The 17,335-nt window shown below is 47.6% G+C and overlaps 1 protein-coding gene, 1 long non-coding RNA gene and 1 pseudogene across 3 annotated transcripts; 2 read left to right on the plus strand and 1 right to left on the minus strand.

Moving 5' to 3' along the window:
- Positions 1-207: 207 nt before the first annotated feature.
- On the minus strand, positions 208-11,938 carry LOC116551875. The gene is made up of 3 exons (XR_004269096.1): positions 11,909-11,938; positions 1,591-1,615; positions 208-248 (listed from the first exon to the last, which is right to left on the minus strand). It is a non-coding gene; the product is annotated as an uncharacterized LOC116551875 (long non-coding RNA).
- Positions 3,197-6,539, plus strand: FZD5 (frizzled class receptor 5). Its single transcript, XM_032278453.1, has 2 exons — positions 3,197-3,822; positions 4,087-6,539. The coding sequence occupies exon 2, from the start codon at positions 4,342-4,344 to the stop codon at positions 6,097-6,099; it is 1,758 nt and encodes a 585-aa protein (XP_032134344.1). The 5' UTR covers positions 3,197-3,822; positions 4,087-4,341; the 3' UTR covers positions 6,100-6,539.
- LOC116551874 lies at positions 6,554-10,747 on the plus strand (annotated as a pseudogene). The gene is made up of 2 exons (XR_004269095.1): positions 6,554-8,859; positions 9,166-10,747. The product of XR_004269095.1 is annotated as an uncharacterized LOC116551874 (transcript).
- Positions 11,939-17,335: the final 5,397 nt, after the last annotated feature.

Raw genomic sequence — 17,335 nt, forward strand, 5'->3', positions numbered from 1 at the left:
AAAAAAAAAAAAAAAAGAAAAAAAAAGAAAAGGTTTACAAACCAGTGGATAATATTGTTTGCTCCAAAACTGTTGCTGGAAAAGGGACCCGATCCAGACCCGAAGAGAGGGTTCTTGGATCTCATGCAAGAACGAATTTGGGGCGAGTACACAGAGTAAAATGAAAGCAAGTTTGTTAAGAAAGGGCCAGGTGCGGTGGCTCACGCGTGTAATCTCAGCACTTTGGGAGGCCGAGGTGGGTGGATCACCTGAGCCCAGGAGCTCCAGATCAACCTGGTCAACATTGCGAAACACCGACTCTACTAAAAATACAAAAATTAGCCGGGTGTTGTGGCATAGGCCTGTAGTCCCAGCTTCCTGGGAGGCTGAGGCAGGAGAATCGCTTGAACTCGGGAGGTAGAGGTTGCAGTGAGCCAAGATCGCGCCACTGCCCTCCAGCCTGGGAGTCAGAGCAAGACTGTCTCAAAAAAAAAAAAAAAAAGAAAGAATAGAAAAAGAAAAGTAAAGGATGGCTACTCCACAGGCAGAGCAGCGGCATGGGCTGCTGGTTGCCCATTTTTATGGTTATTTCTTGATTATATGCTAAACAAGGGGTGGATTATTTGTGAGTTTCTGGGAAAGGGGCAGGCAATTCCTGGAACTGAAGCTTCCTCCCCATCTTAGACCATACAGGCAGTATGGTAACAGTAGCCATGGCATCTGTAAACAATGCTTTGGCATTGGTGGGAGTGTCTTTTAACATGCTAATCTATTATAATTAAGGTGTAAGGAGCAGTGAGGACGACCAGAGGTTACTCTCCCCGACATCTTGTTTTTGATGGGTTTTAACCGGCTTCTGGACTGCACCCTGTTTTATCAGCAGGGCCTCTATGACCTGTAAGTTGTGCTGACCTCCTATCTCATTCTGTGAGTTAGAATGCCTTTACTTCTGGGGAATGCAGCCCAGTAGGTCTCAGCCTTATTTTACCCAGTCCCTATCCAAGATGGAGTTGTTCTTGTTCAAATGCCTCTGACACAACGGTGTGAAATAACACAAATATTCTGGCTAAATTCCAGTGTGAATGATTAACATTCTCCAACTTCAAATAATTTTTATTATTAGCCAACACTTGTCCATCCCCAGTAATATACACGTTACATAAAGAGCACAGAATGAGACGGGCCTCCCTTGGCATGTTCACAGTCTGCACATACTTTCCACTGAGGGCTGCCCTTTCTTCTTCACTGCTATGCCCACAGCTTTTCAACTCCCACTGTTTTCAATCCTGGGATGCTCTCTGACCCAGATCCACAAGTAGTTCCAAAACACAAGAGATAAAATATGAACACCTGTAGAATTCCAGAGAATGAAAGATGTCATGTATATTTATTCATTTATTTATTAATGTATTTTAGAGTGGGGAGATCTTGCTATGTTGCTCAGGCTAGCCTACAATCTCCTGGGTTCAAGCCATCCTCTCACCTCAGCCTCCCAAAGTATTAGGATTACAGGGGTGAGCCATGGCGGCCTGCCTTTTAAACATTTATTATTAATAGTTTTGATAACGCCTGTAATCCTAGCACTTTGGGAGGCCAAGGTGGGTGGATCACCTGAGGTCAGGAGTTCAAGACCAGCCTGGCCATCATGGTGAAAGCCCATTTTTAAAAAAATAAAATAAATAAAATAAAATAGTTTTGATATCTGTGAAGTGATTGATGATATTTGTTGCTTTTTAACATGGAGACTGGGATTCTTCATTATTGCCCACAAGGGATTGTTGATAGGCAGGAGGGGAGTGGCACTTTCTTCCAACTTGTGCCTATGGGATCCAGGACAGACGATTGACAAGAAACCGCGGTTGATCTGGATCTGATCCAGTTAGTCCAGTCCGTATCCCTTCAAGTGTCCCCAGGCCCTCTTGCCTAGTTTCACCCTTTGCCTGGTGGAAGGAAGAGTTTGGGGAGAAGGAAACAATTTAAACCCTCTTCCTAAGCGTGTGAATGAATTTCAAGTATGCTAAATACCTCAGTCTTCCAATCTAATTAGAACACATAGAAAAGAGGCATTTTTAGGACATTTAAAACTTGCAGCATAATAGCTCAGCTGAAGAGCGTCGCCGCGTCCCCGCCATCCTTGCGCCCTCCGCCCCCTGCGGCGCGCGAGTGCGCGGCTAAGCAGCGGGCAGCTGGGAACGGGAGGGGACGGGTAGGCCGGCGCCCTGCCCAGCAGAGAGCCCTTAGTCGGTGCCGCTTCTCTCTGCAGGCGACTTCGGAACTGCCTGGGATTATGAACCTCGACTAATAAAGGACTCACATATGAGTTTTCTAAAGGCAGAAAGAAATCCACTTTCTTGTCACATCAAGATTTTGTTCCGAGATGCAAAAGTAAAGGTCGAAGCCAGGGAGACTGCGATCGTATAGGGGGAGGGGCGGCCACGACAGTGAATGCCGCCGCCTCTACCTGGGTTCGAATCCCAGGGATGCCATTTAGGCGCCTACTATGTGCCAGGCGCTCGGAATATGGCGGTGAACTCGCCGAGGTTGCCCTTTCTTGGGGAACTACGACTAGCTCGGTTGCCTTGGCCAAGTCGAAGTCTCGGTTTCTTCACCTGTAAGGAGTACGTGCCTCAGAATTGTACTGAGTGCGATCTCGTCGTAAGAGGTAAACGATGAACACTTGGTGGGCACACGGTAAAAGGCTCAGTAAGTAGTCTCTCTTCTTTCACACAGCTCCAAGTCAGCGCTGAAGGGAGACAGGAGGCACGGCTAAGAATGGCTTTTTGAGCAGTTCTTTCAAAGAAGCACCGAACTCTATAAGGACGCTTCCCTGCAGCCAGAAAGGGCCGGGGCCGGGGGAGCAAAGGTGCCTAAGGCGGGACGTTACAGGAGCGAGTCCTGCACCCAGAGCGCGGGCAGAGAACTCCGGAGGGACTTCTGGCCAGGGCTTCCCGACCGGGTTCGGCGTAATTAGCATTCGCCCAGCCGCCATTGACTCTCGGCCCGCGATTGGTCAGCGCTCGGCGGCCCGCTCCGGGCGGGGCAGGAGGGCGACGGGGGAAAGGCCGAGCCCGCGGGGCAGTGGGCGGGGACGCGCGGAGAGCGTGGCGAGGCGGCCCACCAACCGCGCCCGGGCCTGAGGGGGCGGGGCCGGGGCGGGGCCTCCCGGCAGGCATTAGAAGCAGGTGACCCGGGCGGGGCGGGAGAGGGCAGCCAGCCCGCGGCCGTGACTCCGCTGTCGCCGCCGCCACGCTAGGTTCCGTACTCGCCCAAGGTGGGCAAAAAGGTGCGAAAGCGCGGGGGAGGAGCCCAGCCGGACGCGTCCCGAGAGCGCCGCCACCGCCCCCAGGAGTTCACTGGAGCGCGGAGCCCCCTGCAGGGGAGGAGGCGAGCGGCGGGCGGGACGCAGCGGCGAGCGCGCACCATGCAGTCCCGGCCCGGCCAGCGCCGGCTGCTCGCGGTGCTGTGAGTCGGTGGGATCCCCCGGCGCCCGCATCCCGCCTTCCTCCCGCCCAGGTGCTGCCAGGCGCGTTCGCCCTCCGTCCAACTCCCGGCCTCGGGGAGAACGCACGGCCTGCCCCTGCCCGGCCCCGTCTGGATCATGCGGGGGGCCCCCGAAGAGGAGAGGGCTAGTGACCGGCCTGCGCCGCCCCTGTTCTGGGGACGCCCCCCTCTCTGAGTCGCCCCCACCTGCTGCCATGTGCCGCTGCCACGGATACCCAGCCTGTCGCTAAACTTTCCCGGCGCCGGCCCAGCTGTGAGTCGCGCTTCTCAGCGGAGTGTCCCAGGGGCGGAGGACCCAGGCTGGCTGCGGACTGTCTGCTCCTCTCGGCGGGATCTGTGGAGGTGAGAGCCTTCCCTTTCTCCCTGTTCTCCCGCCCGGTTCCTGTGCCCTTTTCCGGGAGGCTGAGCCTTTTGGTCTCCGGGCACTGCCTGGAGGGCCCAGCTTGGAAAGAGAGGGTGGGGAAGTCAGTAGTTTGGTTCCAGGAGGCGGAGGAGGGAGGAAAGGAGAGGGGTTAACTTAGAGATTTGGAGACCGCTCGCGGGGACCCAGCCGTTGACTCCCCTCTAACCGGGAGTGGTTGCAATCTTGTCCCCCTTCTTTTTTAGAGTCCTTTCCCGGGAATCCAAGCCCTAACCGTGTCTCCCCAGCCCTACTCGGCGAGGAGCGGAGCGCTGCCAGCGAAGGCAGCGCCTTCCTGAAGCAGTTGATCTTTGGACGGATTTCTTTAAAGGAAAAAGCAACCAACAGGTTGCCATCCCCGGCGCCACACACGAGACGCCGGAGGGAGAAGCCCCAGCCCGGATTCCTCTGCCTGCGTGGGTCCCTCGCGGGCTACTGGAGGCGAGGGGAGGGAGGGGGCGATGGCTCGGTCTGACCCATCCGCGCCTCCCTCTCTGCTGCTGCTGCTCCTGGCGCAGCTGGCGGGCCGGGCGACCGCCGCGTCCAAGGCCCCGGTGTGCCAGGAAATCACGGTGCCCATGTGCCGCGGCATCGGCTACAACCTGACGCACATGCCCAACCAGTTCAACCACGACACGCAGGACGAGGCGGGCCTGGAGGTGCACCAGTTCTGGCCGCTGGTGGAGATCCACTGCTCGCCGGACCTGCGCTTCTTCCTGTGCTCCATGTACACGCCCATCTGCCTGCCGGACTATCACAAGCCGCTGCCTTCCTGCCGCTCGGTGTGCGAGCGCGCCAAGGCCGGCTGCTCGCCGCTCATGCGCCAGTACGGCTTCGCCTGGCCCGAGCGCATGAGCTGCGACCGCCTCCCGGTGCTGGGCCGCGACGCCGAGGTCCTGTGCATGGATTACAACCGCAGCGAGGCCACCACGGCGCCCCCCAGGCCCTTCCCAGCCAAGCCCACGCTTCCAGGCCCACCAGGGGCGCCGGCCTCAGGGGGCGAATGCCCCGCTGGGGGCCCGTCCGTGTGCAAGTGTCGCGATCCCTTCGTGCCGATCCTGAAGGAGTCACACCCGCTCTACAACAAGGTGCGGACGGGGCGGGTGCCCAACTGCGCGGTACCCTGCTACCAGCCGTCCTTCAGTTCCGATGAGCGCACGTTCGCCACCTTCTGGATCGGCCTGTGGTCTGTGCTGTGCTTCATCTCCACGTCCACCACAGTGGCCACGTTCCTCATAGACATGGAACGCTTCCGCTATCCTGAACGCCCCATCATCTTCCTGTCCGCCTGTTACCTGTGCGTGTCGCTGGGCTTCCTAGTGCGCCTGGTCGTGGGCCATGCCAGCGTGGCCTGCAGCCGTGAGCACAACCACATCCACTACGAGACCACGGGCCCTGCGCTGTGCACCATCGTCTTCCTCCTGGTCTACTTCTTCGGCATGGCCAGCTCCATCTGGTGGGTCATCCTGTCGCTCACTTGGTTCTTGGCAGCCGGCATGAAGTGGGGCAACGAGGCCATCGCGGGCTACGCGCAGTACTTCCACCTGGCTGCGTGGCTCATCCCCAGCGTCAAGTCCATCACGGCGCTGGCGCTGAGCTCCGTGGACGGGGACCCGGTGGCCGGCATCTGCTACGTGGGCAACCAGAACCTGAACTCGCTGCGCGGCTTCGTGTTGGGCCCGCTGGTGCTCTACCTGCTGGTGGGCACGCTCTTCCTGCTGGCGGGCTTTGTGTCGCTCTTCCGCATCCGTAGCGTCATCAAGCAGGGCGGCACCAAGACGGACAAGCTGGAGAAGCTCATGATCCGCATCGGCATCTTCACGCTGCTCTACACCGTGCCCGCCAGCATCGTGGTGGCCTGCTACCTGTACGAGCAGCACTACCGCGAGAGCTGGGAGGCGGCGCTCACCTGCGCCTGCCCGGCCCCCGACGCCGGCCAGCCGCGCGCCAAGCCCGAGTACTGGGTGCTCATGCTCAAGTACTTCATGTGCCTGGTGGTGGGCATCACGTCGGGTGTCTGGATCTGGTCGGGCAAGACGGTGGAGTCGTGGCGGCGTTTCACCAGCCGCTGCTGCTGCCGCCCGCAGCGCGGCCACAAGAGCGGAGGCGCCATGGCCGCCGGGGACTACCCCGAGGCCAGCGCCTCACTCACCGGCAGGACCGGGCCGCCGGGCCCCGCCGCCGCCTACCACAAACAGGTGTCCCTGTCGCACGTGTAGGAGGGACCCGGCTGGAGAGCTGAGGGGAGGGGGGCGTTTTGTTTGGTAGTTTTGCCAAGGTCACTTCCGTTTACCTTCACGGTGCTGTTGCCCCCTCCCGCGGCGACTTGGAGAGAGGGAAGTTCTTTTCCGGGAAGAACCTATCCCAAGTCTTCTCCAGGAGGCCCAGCTCACGTGTGTTCTATTTTGCGTTTCTGACTGCCTTCTTTATGGGAACCTTCTTTTTAATTTATATGTATTTTTCTTTGTAACTTTGTTGCATTTTGGCAACAAAATTTACCTTTGCTTTGGGGGCTTTACAATCCTGAGGTTGGCCTTGTCATGAAGTTCCACTTAGTTCAGGTTTCTTTGAACTGTGTGTTCTCAATTGGGAAAATATATTTCCTATACGTGTGTCTTTTTTAAAAAAATGTGAACAGTGAACGTTTCGGTTGCTGTGACTGGGAAGTTGTTGGGTGTGCTTTTTCATCTAGCTTCTCCTGCCACTGCTTAAAGTGTCCATGATTCTTTAAGGTGAGCTGCAGTTTATGGCCCCAGGGCATACCTGGGGGGGGAGCATAATGTGCTTAGGCCCTCCCCAAAGTGAGAAGGTTAGGAAGTACTTAGTGATTTTGTGTTCCTTTTTAGCTTTGTTTATAGAGGGAGGTTGTTTCTTTTCTGTAGTGCTTGTAATAATTCTCACTCCTAACCTCACCATCGTTGTGTCTCGAATAAGTTAGAGGTAGCATTATAGAGAATCTGGCATAAATATTTGCAGTTGTGAGACCCAAAGCGATAGTTATTGGTGGAGCTTGAATTCTAGGCTGGTGAGTTGGCAGCTTTGTGCCTGAGAGGGAGTGGGTGGTTCTTAGGCTTCAGTGATTCCCCCCCACCCTTTTTTTTTTTTTTTTAAGGAAATTGTGTTATAATTTTGGTAAAAGTGTAAACCCCCTCCCTCTGGACAATACTTAGTGGCAGTTGCTAAAGGGGGCTCTTTTTTAAATACAAGGACAAAAATGGATGTACTGCCAATAATTAAAGTAAATTTCCAACACTTACTTGCCGCACCCTCTCAACGCCCCCTTTATCATGTTAAACAATCTTTTCTGCTTTTTTCTTATTCCTCCTCTCCTGGAGAGCTGTGATTAGAAACCACACCCACCCTTGAGTGAAATGCTTGAACTGGGAGAGGGAGGCTGGCTACCTGTGAACAAACATTGGCCCAAATAAGGGAAAATAAGTGTCCCTGGACTTTGGACTAGTTTATAACCAGATAGTCAAAAAGCAGCAAGATGTTGCTCTCTGCCCTCTCTGAAAACAAATAAGACCCATAACATGCTTACACAACCTTTTAAAATATAGATCAGTGTTTTGCTACCTCTGTAGTTTTCTGAGAAAGCCTGTATGTTGATGAACACACACACACACCACACACTTCTTGGCAGTTGGTTTGCTTTACTAATCTGTTTAACCATTCCTTCGTTCATTATGAAAGCCTATATATTGATGAACACACACATACAGAGGTTTCTTTGCTGTTAGAAAATTCTGTTTGCTTTTCTAATCTGTTTAAGCATTTATTCATGAAGAGTGTGGGGCCATTAATGGGGAAGGGGGTGACAGTGCCTCAGCCAACAAAATTCCAGTGACCAGTACTGGGTACTAAATTTAGGAAGCTAAAATGGCCAGAGCAATTAACATTTGAGAAAGCCTGTCTAGGAAAACAACTGGGGTCTAGGCATGTGTAATTCACTTCTACCAAAGTTGGAAAAGTACAATTTAAGCCTAGGTCAGTTTTTACTTCATGGATGTTAATTTGACAAATGCATAGTTCCCAGAGGGAATTGAAACACTGTACTGGTGGGAAGAAACCTAGTATTAAGGACTCTCAAAAACTTCATATTTATTAAAATGCACTGCTCTTACCCAACTTATCCTCCAAATCAAAATTAAAATTTCAGTGGATTCTACAAAATCTCCTACAAATAGCTACATAACTTTGTGCCTATTTTATTCCTCTATTTATTCTTCTAGGAAGAAGACTCTTCCTAGAATCTTGAAATAGATCCCTTGACTGAGTGCCAATTCCTCTCCTGTTTTTCAAATGAGAGAACCTTCTCTGATCACCTTGACCTTTTCCCTCATTTCCTATATCTTCCCAGAAAGTACATAGACTGCTCTGCTGCCTTCAGTCATTGTGCCTAATTTGGGTTCCCCCTCCTTTTCTTTGTGGAGAAATCTAGAAATGATGTGCAGTGTATCCAAAAGCTGTGGGATGAAGTGGGTGAAAGTGATTTAATTTATTTTTGAATTTCTTGTTTGTTTTAGCAACATGCTGAACAACTAATTGACTTTAAAAAATAAGCCAGTTAAAACAAAGGATGCTAAGCCTAAGGGGAGGCAATGTAAGTCATGATCTTAGGAGTCTAATTCCAGACCAACTTTCAGAGGCACTTCTTTGTCTCTGTTCTCACCTCTGCTGTCTCTCTCTTCCCTTATCCCCTAAGAGAGGCAAAGATACTGCTTCCCTAAGTCTTACTGATATCAGCCACCCCAGGGGAAAGAAACTGGATTTACTTATGGCCACCCCCTGTTTCCATCCATATACTTATTTCCCCCAATTTGCATGTGATTATGGAAACAAGTCATGCTCATGAAAACAACTGTAAAATAAAAGGTTGTGGAGTAGTTCAGCAACTTGGTCACAGCCAGCTTTGTGAAGCTGGGGCAGACTTAGGGCCCAGTTGAGTCTCATGTACAGCTTCAGGGCTGTCCCTTTAAGTTTGGTTTTTGGGGTTTTTTTGAGATGCAGTTTTGCTCTTGTTGCCCAGGCTGAAGTGCAATGGCACAATCTCAGCTCACCGTAACCTCCGCCTCCCGGGTTGAAGTGATTCTCCTGCCTCGGCCTCCCAAGTAACTAGGAGTATAGGTATGCACCACCACATCCGGCGAATTTTTGTATTTTTATTAGAGACAGGGTTTCACCATGTTTGTCAGGCTGGTCTCAAACTCCTGACCTCATGATCTGCCCGCCTTGGTCTCCCAAAGTGCCGGGATTACAGGCGTGAGCCACCGTGCCCGGCTCAGTTCGATTTTTAAGCAATGCTTCACTTAATAGTTTAGGGGATGAGGATTCGATTCAGGTAGGTTGTCTAAAGGAACTAATGGGACCTCTCAGTGAATCAGCTGAACAGATTTTAGGAAATCTTTTTAATTTCTATGATTTCCCTTCTCACATTTTGAAATGGTCAAATTGGCTGGAAACAATTTTTCTTGGTGCCTTATTGGTTTATCCTTGCAAACCTTTGTCATATTTTCTCATGACCATTGCCAGTGACCAAGGCCCATGTGTGTGTGTTGTGTGTAATTGTGCACATGTCCAAGCTTAAATAATGTACCGACAGCACTGTTTCAAAGTTGGTATTCATTAGGCTGTTTCCTTCTGGGCTGAAGCTGCACTAATCCTGACGCTGGCTGCCAGGAGAAAACCTCATGGATCACACACCGAACCTTAATAACAGCATCCGTGACCTGCACTCTCCAGTACAGAATGGGAACCCCAGAGCTAGGAAATGTAGTTGTATATTTTAATGAACTGCTACCCCTGCCAGAGAAGCTTCTTTCACTTTTGTGCTCTACAGAAAGCCCAAGGGGGGTAGGAGGGACAAAGCTTTGAATAACTGCTTTCTAACACCAAATGTGGCCAACAGGACAGAGCACATCACACATGTAGGCAGGTGTGAGGGACAGTGGCTAAGAATTGCCTGCTCCCTCTGGCTGCTCTTGTTTCCAAAGTCCAATCAGGTGATCCTGGGAAAGAAAGCTGTCTAGGTTGGGGAGGGTCATTCTGAAAGAACTGCCAAGACATTAAAGCAGGGTGAAGGGTAGGCAGAATATAAGTAGCTAACCTGAGTCAAGGCTTTCAAAAGCTTCTTGTAACCTGATAATTACAGGATTTATTTCAGCCAGGATAGTGTCTGTCTGCGGGTACATCATTTTAAGACCATATGATTTCATGTTGTTACAAACTGTGTGTATAGTATGTATGTTTTGTGGGTGTGTATATACATAATATATATTATATATATGAAAGATTTGGTGACTTTTGATACGGGTTTGGTGCAGGTGAATTTATTACTGAGCCAAATGAGGCACATACCGAGTCAGTAGTTCGAGTCCAGGGCATTGAATACTTCTGATTTCCACATATGTATAGTGCCTATCCCATGCAGTAGTCACTGTCATGTTAAATCCAGGCATTACACATTGGAGCCAGCGATATTTTATTTGTAGACAATCAATTTGAATCCATAAATTATGACTGGCAGATGATACATGATTACAATTCTGAATCTGTAACACTTACAAAAGGAAACCCAGAGCTGCTGGATGAGTTTTTGTTTCTGCTTCGTTCCTGGGAGTCAGTAGAAACAGCAGTTGTATGTGGTTATGTTAGTCTCAAGATACTTCATTTGTTGACCTTCAGAAAAATTTTGTATGTATTATATTTGTGGGAAGGTAAAATAATGGTTTGAGATTTTTATCAAATATGAAGATTAGTTATTTATGAAAAACAAAGAAATGTCTATTTTTCTTTGTTCCCAATTAATGTAGATAAATTTTAAAATGCATTAAAGTAATGGTAAAGACAATACAAAGGTGCTGTAGATGTCTTTTTCTCCTCATGTTTTTATGAAAAGACACTGCTTTCTAAGAGTATTTGAGGAGATACATGGATTCTAACTTCATAATCAGGTTTTTCAGATGTACTTAAAATGTAAGCAGCAAAAATTTTATTAGTAAGTAAAATCAAGCAAATTCCCATCACCAGAGACAGAACTAGTTAAGAAACATGTTTCATTTGAATATATTTCCCAGATCTCACACCCGCCAATCCTGTGATTGTCTCATGATTCACTTGCTGAAGGGAGATGTGTGGAAGAACAGATGTTGCCTGAGATTGTGTTCTATTTTATAAACCTTCCGTTTATACCAAACCAATTTGATTAGAGATGGTGCTGTTTTGTGTGTCTGGTTAGAGGGCAGGAACTCCCAAAACTTTATCATCCAGCAGTTGGATCTGCAATTTGTACTGTATTCTAAATACAAGTCAGGGAGCCCAGAAGAGACGGGAGAAGCTGACTGAACTGGCTCTTCCCTAATCATCTGGACAGATTCTTAGCCTGAGAAACTATTGTCAGACCACCTTCTGCTGGTGCTACTTTGGCAAAATGCAGATTAGCTACCAATCTACCAAACACCACCTCATTTTAATGCCTGGTAGACAGGGTTCACCAGTGCTCTGAGACATAAGTATGTGGGAGAACATGGGTTACTAGCTTACAATACTTGTAGGAGACAACATAAATCCCATAAGAGGTTAGTTAACAATAAGAGTATGTAATTCAATGTCAAGCTGAGCACTAGGAACTTTATTACTTGTAGGAGACAACATAAATCCCATAAGAGGTTAGTTAACAATAAGAGTATGTAATTCAATGTCAAGCTGAGCACTAGGAACTTTATTAGATTGGTGCACGAGGTAGCTAGGAGAGGCAGATTAGAAAATAGAGTTGAGTTGACTCCTAAGAGGAGAGCAACTGTACCTTACATGTACAGGACACTAGTTAGCACATCTTCCCCATGCTTTCTTGTCACTCATTTTCCCTCATTGGAAAAGTTCGGAGAAGGCAAAGTCACAAGCTGGAACAGAGGGACTGTTGGGCTTTGTGGCAGAAACAGACTGGGCACAGTGGTTCATGCCTGTAATCCCAGCACTTTGGGACTCTGGGGCAGGCAGATCACCTGGGGTCAGGAGTTGAAGAACAACCTGACCAACATGGAGAAACCCCATCTCTACTAAAAATACAAAATTAGCCAGGCACGGTGGCACATGCCTGTAATCACAGCTACTCGGGAGGCTGAGGCAGGAGAATTGCTAGAACCTGGAAGGTGGAGATCGCGCCGTTGCACTCCAGCCTCGGAAATGAGTGAAACTCCATCTCAAAAAAAAAAAAGAAAAGAAGGTTGCAGAAATAAATGGGCTCAGGATAATATTGGCAATGATGCCTAATCTTTTAGTGATTTAGTTACAGAGCTCCTTAGTTTGTCCACGGATGGTAACAAGGTTGAGAGGCAGAGTGGCTATGAGCATAGATTTGGAAGCCAGACTTACTAGGAACTCAAACCCCAGTTCCACCAGTTTTGGGCTGTATGATCCTGGACACAACCTCTGGGTATTTCAGTTTTCTCATTTGTGAAAGGGGAATTTATATTTTAGGGTTAAAAATTTAAAGGATTGACTCAGGTTAAGGCAAAGTTAAGGTAAGCAAGACAATGAGGAAGCAGTGTTCAGACATGGAATGAAAGGAGATTGAGAGGTTAGATTTTCAAATTTGTATCTGCATAAGAATCATTTGGGGTTCATGTTAAAAATGTCAGTTCCCAGGCCTCAGCCCCAGGAATTGAGATTCAGTAGCTCTGGGACCCAATAAGCTATTTTTTTACAAAAATAAGCTTTTAATTTTGGAATAATTTTAGATTTACCAAAAGTTGCCAAAATGAGTTTCTGTATGCCTCTTACTCATTTCCCCGATGTTAACATTTGTTAAAACTAAGCAGTTAATGTTGGCACGTTACTATTAACCGAATACTTCATCAGATTTTCCACTAACGTTCCCCATCTGTTCCAGGATCCAGTGCAGGACACCACATTGCATTTAGAGAAGCTTTGTTTTTCACAGGCACTTTTAGCTCATGAGAGACAGGTGGGTTGGGGACCACATCGTGAGAAACACTGGGGCATTTAAGGAATTGCATCCCCAAATTGCGGAGATGAATGCACTTTTAAAGCAGAAGGGAATAAAGTAGTGGAAAGGGTGGATAAAGAAGGTTGATTTTAGAGTTAGAGATGGAATCCTCTCCACCAGATGAGAAGAGTTACTTTAAAGAAGGCATTGAATGCCAGAGGAAACAGGTTTTCGAAGGTGCAGATGCCATGTAGTCCTCAGCCTACATTGAGGATACATGATTTGTGTTGTGAGCAGGTGAGGAGAACGAATAAGGGCAGTAAGTTAGGAACAGCTGTTTTGGGGAACACAGATGGGCTCAAGTAGGTAATGAAAGGGAATTGCAAGAGACCTGTGAGCCTGATGAAGCCTGCACGTCCTGGAACCCGGTGCTAATGCTTTGGCAGCGGGTCACAGTGATCAATATCAAGCATTGCCACAGTGGGTCATGGTGAGACCGGGATGATTTTGTTGCGGGAGGGTCCTAAAGATCTTCATCTAAGCGTGAAGCAGGGGTTGGAAGACGAGATGCATAAAACACCTGAAGCTCCGCCTTTGTCAGAGACAGTTCTCACACTGAGGAGACACGGGAGCCACCAGCTTGGAGATTGCAGGTACGCATTTATAGAATTGAAGTTAAGAAGATGAAGCAACAGATTTTTTTATTTATTATTTATTTATTGTTTTTTTAAAGATGGGGTTTCACCATGTTGGTCAGGCTGGTCTTGAACTCCCGACCTCAGGCGATCCGCCCACTTTGGCCTCCAAAGTGCTTGGATTACAGGCATGAGCCACCGGGCCTGGCCTAAGATTTTTTTTTTTTTTTTTTTTTTTAAGCTAGCAGTCTAATTTGGGAATCCTTTGAGGTCTTTTGAAGTAGATACTACTGATAGCTCACTGAAGACCTTAGGTTCTGGGACCATTACTGAATTTCCTAATCACATTGCAATTGCTTTACTCCCTTACAGAAGTTGTAATAATCACCAAACCTGTCCCTTTTTAAAGACTGTTAACCTCTTTTCATTGAACTGAGGACTCCTCTTAATTTCTATACCATTTCACTTTCACAGCCACTTGTTCTTCCTGCACCCTAGATATCCTAAACCACAAACTAATATTCTTAAAATTTATTTCATATTTAAGTGCATGTTCTCTCACTGGCCAAATAGTTCAATGGAAATTCCCTTAGAAACCAAACAGAATGCTCCTATATACTCACGGAGCAGGCTTCACTGAAGAGCTCCGAGATATTGCTTCCTGGCACATCATCAGGCCCAGCCAGGTCTACAAATGGGTACGTAGGCAGAAGTTAGACTTTAAGGTAAAACAATCCTTAATCTGTTGAGAGGTGCTGCGTGCAATCTACAGACTCTGTATAGCACCTAGCACGCACTGGGAGATTTCTCTGCAAGCTGTCAGGTGCTTTTCCAAGTAGTGCTATACTTAATAAGCCTGCTTGAGGCTGGCGTGGTGGCTCACACCTGTAATCCCAGCACTTTGAGAGGCCAAGGTGGGCAGATCACCCGAGGTCAGGAGTTTGAGACCAGCTTGGCCAACATGGTGAAACCTTGTCTCTACTAAAAACACAAAAATTAGCCGGGCGTGGTGGTGCACACCTGTAATCCCAGCTATTTGGGAGGCTGAGGCAGAAGAATCGCTTGAACCTCGGAGGTGGAGGTTGTAGTGAGCCAAGATCACGCCACTGCACTCCAGCCTGGGTGACAGAGCGAGACTGAGTTTCAAAAAAAAAAAAAAGAAAGAAAAAGCCTGCTTAAGAGTTCATCATAGCTATCTTAAATGTGGTTAGGGAGAAAGGCTGAATGAGTAAAGATTCCAGTTAACCTGCATACTGTAGCTAAACTAGTTTCTAGAAACACTGCATAGCCCAAACACAGAATCAAGACTGAATCTGTATTCTAATTAAAATTGGCTTTGGCTTTAAAAAGTAAAAAATAAAGGAATACTTAGAAATGTAGGAAAACTAGACCAAGAAATGAAACTTGAGCTGTTAAAAGGTCAAGATTTAGTGCTGTTGGATTTCAATAATGTATAGACATACGGATTACATAAAGACGAAATGTAAAAGAAAGGGCTAAGATAAAATTTCTCTTTAACCAGAAATACTGAGCCCTAAGTGGTCATCTTAGGGTGAACCACATGAAATTGCCAAAAGGCAACCAAAAAGCCTATAAAAATGGCAATTTGGTTCAAATATGTCTTTCATTTTCTTAACTCTTCACCTCCCAGACTCTACCAAATATGTTTCAGGTATTTGTCTTTTTCTTGTAATGAAGATGTAGAAGTTCAGTTCACAATATACCAAAGTTAACATTTCATCATTGGGGTCTGTATTATAGTAGTTTAAAAAAAAACTACAAATGGGCCGGGCACGGTGACTCATGCCTGTAATCCTAGCACTTTGGGAGGCCAAGGTGGGCTGATCACGAGGTCAGGAGTTCGAGACCAGCCTGACCAACATGGTGAAACCCTATTAAATATACAAAATTTAGCCATGTCTCTATTAAATATACAAAAATTAGCCAGGTGTGGTGGCACACACCTGTAATCCCAGCTACTCAGGAGGCTGAGGCAGGAGAATCGCTTGAACCTGGAAGGCAGAGGTTGCAGCAAGCCGAGATTGCACCACTGCACTCCAGCCTGGGCGATAGAGCAAGACTCCATCTCAAAACCTACAAATGAAAATAAATTTGAGTCTAGGTAATCAGATAGTCCTTTTTTTTTTTCTTTTTTGAGACAGAGTCTCGCTCTGTCATCCAGGCTAGAGTGCAGTGGTGCAATTTTGGCTCACTGCAACCTCCGCCTCCCTGCTTCAAGCAATTCTCCTGCCTCAGCCTCCTGAGTAGCTGGGACTACAGGCATCCGCCACTGTGCCTTGCCAATTTTTGTATTTTAGTGGAAACAGAGTTTCATGTTCGCCAGGCTGGTCTCAAACTCCCAACCTCAGGTGATCTGCCTGCCTTGGCCTCCCAAAGTGCTGGGATTACAAACATGAGCCACAGCGCCCGGCCACATAGTTTTTTTTAAAGTCTTATGTTAGTGAATAAATCTTCCCTAGGTATAGAACTCTTGAGAAAAATGCCAGTTACCACCCCACTAGCAACGTGGTTTCCATGCCCCAGAACATTTGTCAGAGAACCTACCTGCTTTTCAGTGACATTTATATGGATTATCCTCAAGTGACCCAATTTCCCATTTATCAAAGTCACTGTATTGCCTTCTAAAGTCAAAGGAAGAGAGCTTTAGTGATACTTATTTTACCAACTTTTTCAAGTCACAGATTCATGTCCAGTGTTGCTCTTCCAAACTTTCTTTTAAACCTTTGACCACTCAAATGTCAGCATTTCTGCTTACTGACATATCACAGGGTGCAAACCATCTTAAAAAGTGACCTGTGATAGATTTTTTCTAAGTTAAATTAGATCATTTATCCTAGTCAGCAACTTATCAAGATATGGTGATCAGGTATGATTTTTGAGACAGTGTCTCATGCTGTTGCCCAGGCTGGAGTACAGTGGTGCAATCGTGGTGACTCACTGTACTCTGTCTCCTGGGTTTAAGGGATTCTTGTACCTCAGCCTCCTGAGTAGCTAGGATTACAGGCATGTGCCACCACACCCTGCTAATGTTTGTGTAATTTTATTTCCTTTTTGAGATGGAGTTGTACTGTGTTGCCCAGGCTGGAGTGCAGTGGTGGGATCTTGGCTCACTGCAACCTCTGCCTCCAGGGTTCAAGGGATTCACCTGCCTCAGCCTCCTGAGTAGCTGGGATTACAAGCACACATCACCATGTTTGGCCTTTTTTTTTTTTTTTTTTTTTTTTTGTATTTTTAGCAGACACAAGGTTTTATCATGTTGACCAGGCTGGTCTTGAACTCCTAACTTCATGTGATTTGCCTGCCTTGGTCTCCCAAAGTGCTGGGATTACAGGTGTAAGCCACCCCCACCCTGTCTTCTTTGTAATTTTAAGAGACAAGGTTTTACCATGTTGGCCAGGCTGGTCTCAAATTCCTGGCCTCAAGTGATCCACCCGCCTTGAGCTCCCAAAGTGCTGGGATTACAGGCATGAGCCACCATGCCTGGCTGTGATCATTTACTTAAGTATTTGACTTTAGGTAATGAAGATTTAAAGTGGATGGAAATACTGCAATACTATCAGGATTTAGTGAGAACTGCAAAAGCTGACCCAACAATGATTTGGTAGATTTTTAACTGAAATGTAAGCTTGAAAATACCATGTTAAAGTCAAATTACGTGGCTTAGAACGCCCTTTCAACAGCAACACAGATTCTAGTTCCTGTCTTTCCATTCTTTCCTGTTTAACTGTTTGAAAACCTCAAATACCTCATTCTAATTCTACACTATTCCTGTTATTTCCTTTCCCTTTGGTACATTTTACTTAATCTTAAATTCTAATGTGCTTTTCCCTCTCAGACACTATAACCAACTAT

This window comes from Sapajus apella, unplaced genomic scaffold (genome assembly GCF_009761245.1).
Source record: "Sapajus apella isolate SASKATOON/1434 unplaced genomic scaffold, GSC_monkey_1.0 scaffold10, whole genome shotgun sequence".
NCBI lineage: Eukaryota > Metazoa > Chordata > Mammalia > Primates > Cebidae > Sapajus > Sapajus apella.

Coding starts and splice junctions, on each gene's coding strand:
- FZD5 (XM_032278453.1), top strand. CDS start 4,342: ATGGCTCGGTCTGACCCATCCGCGCCTCCCTCTCTGCTGCTGCTGCTC.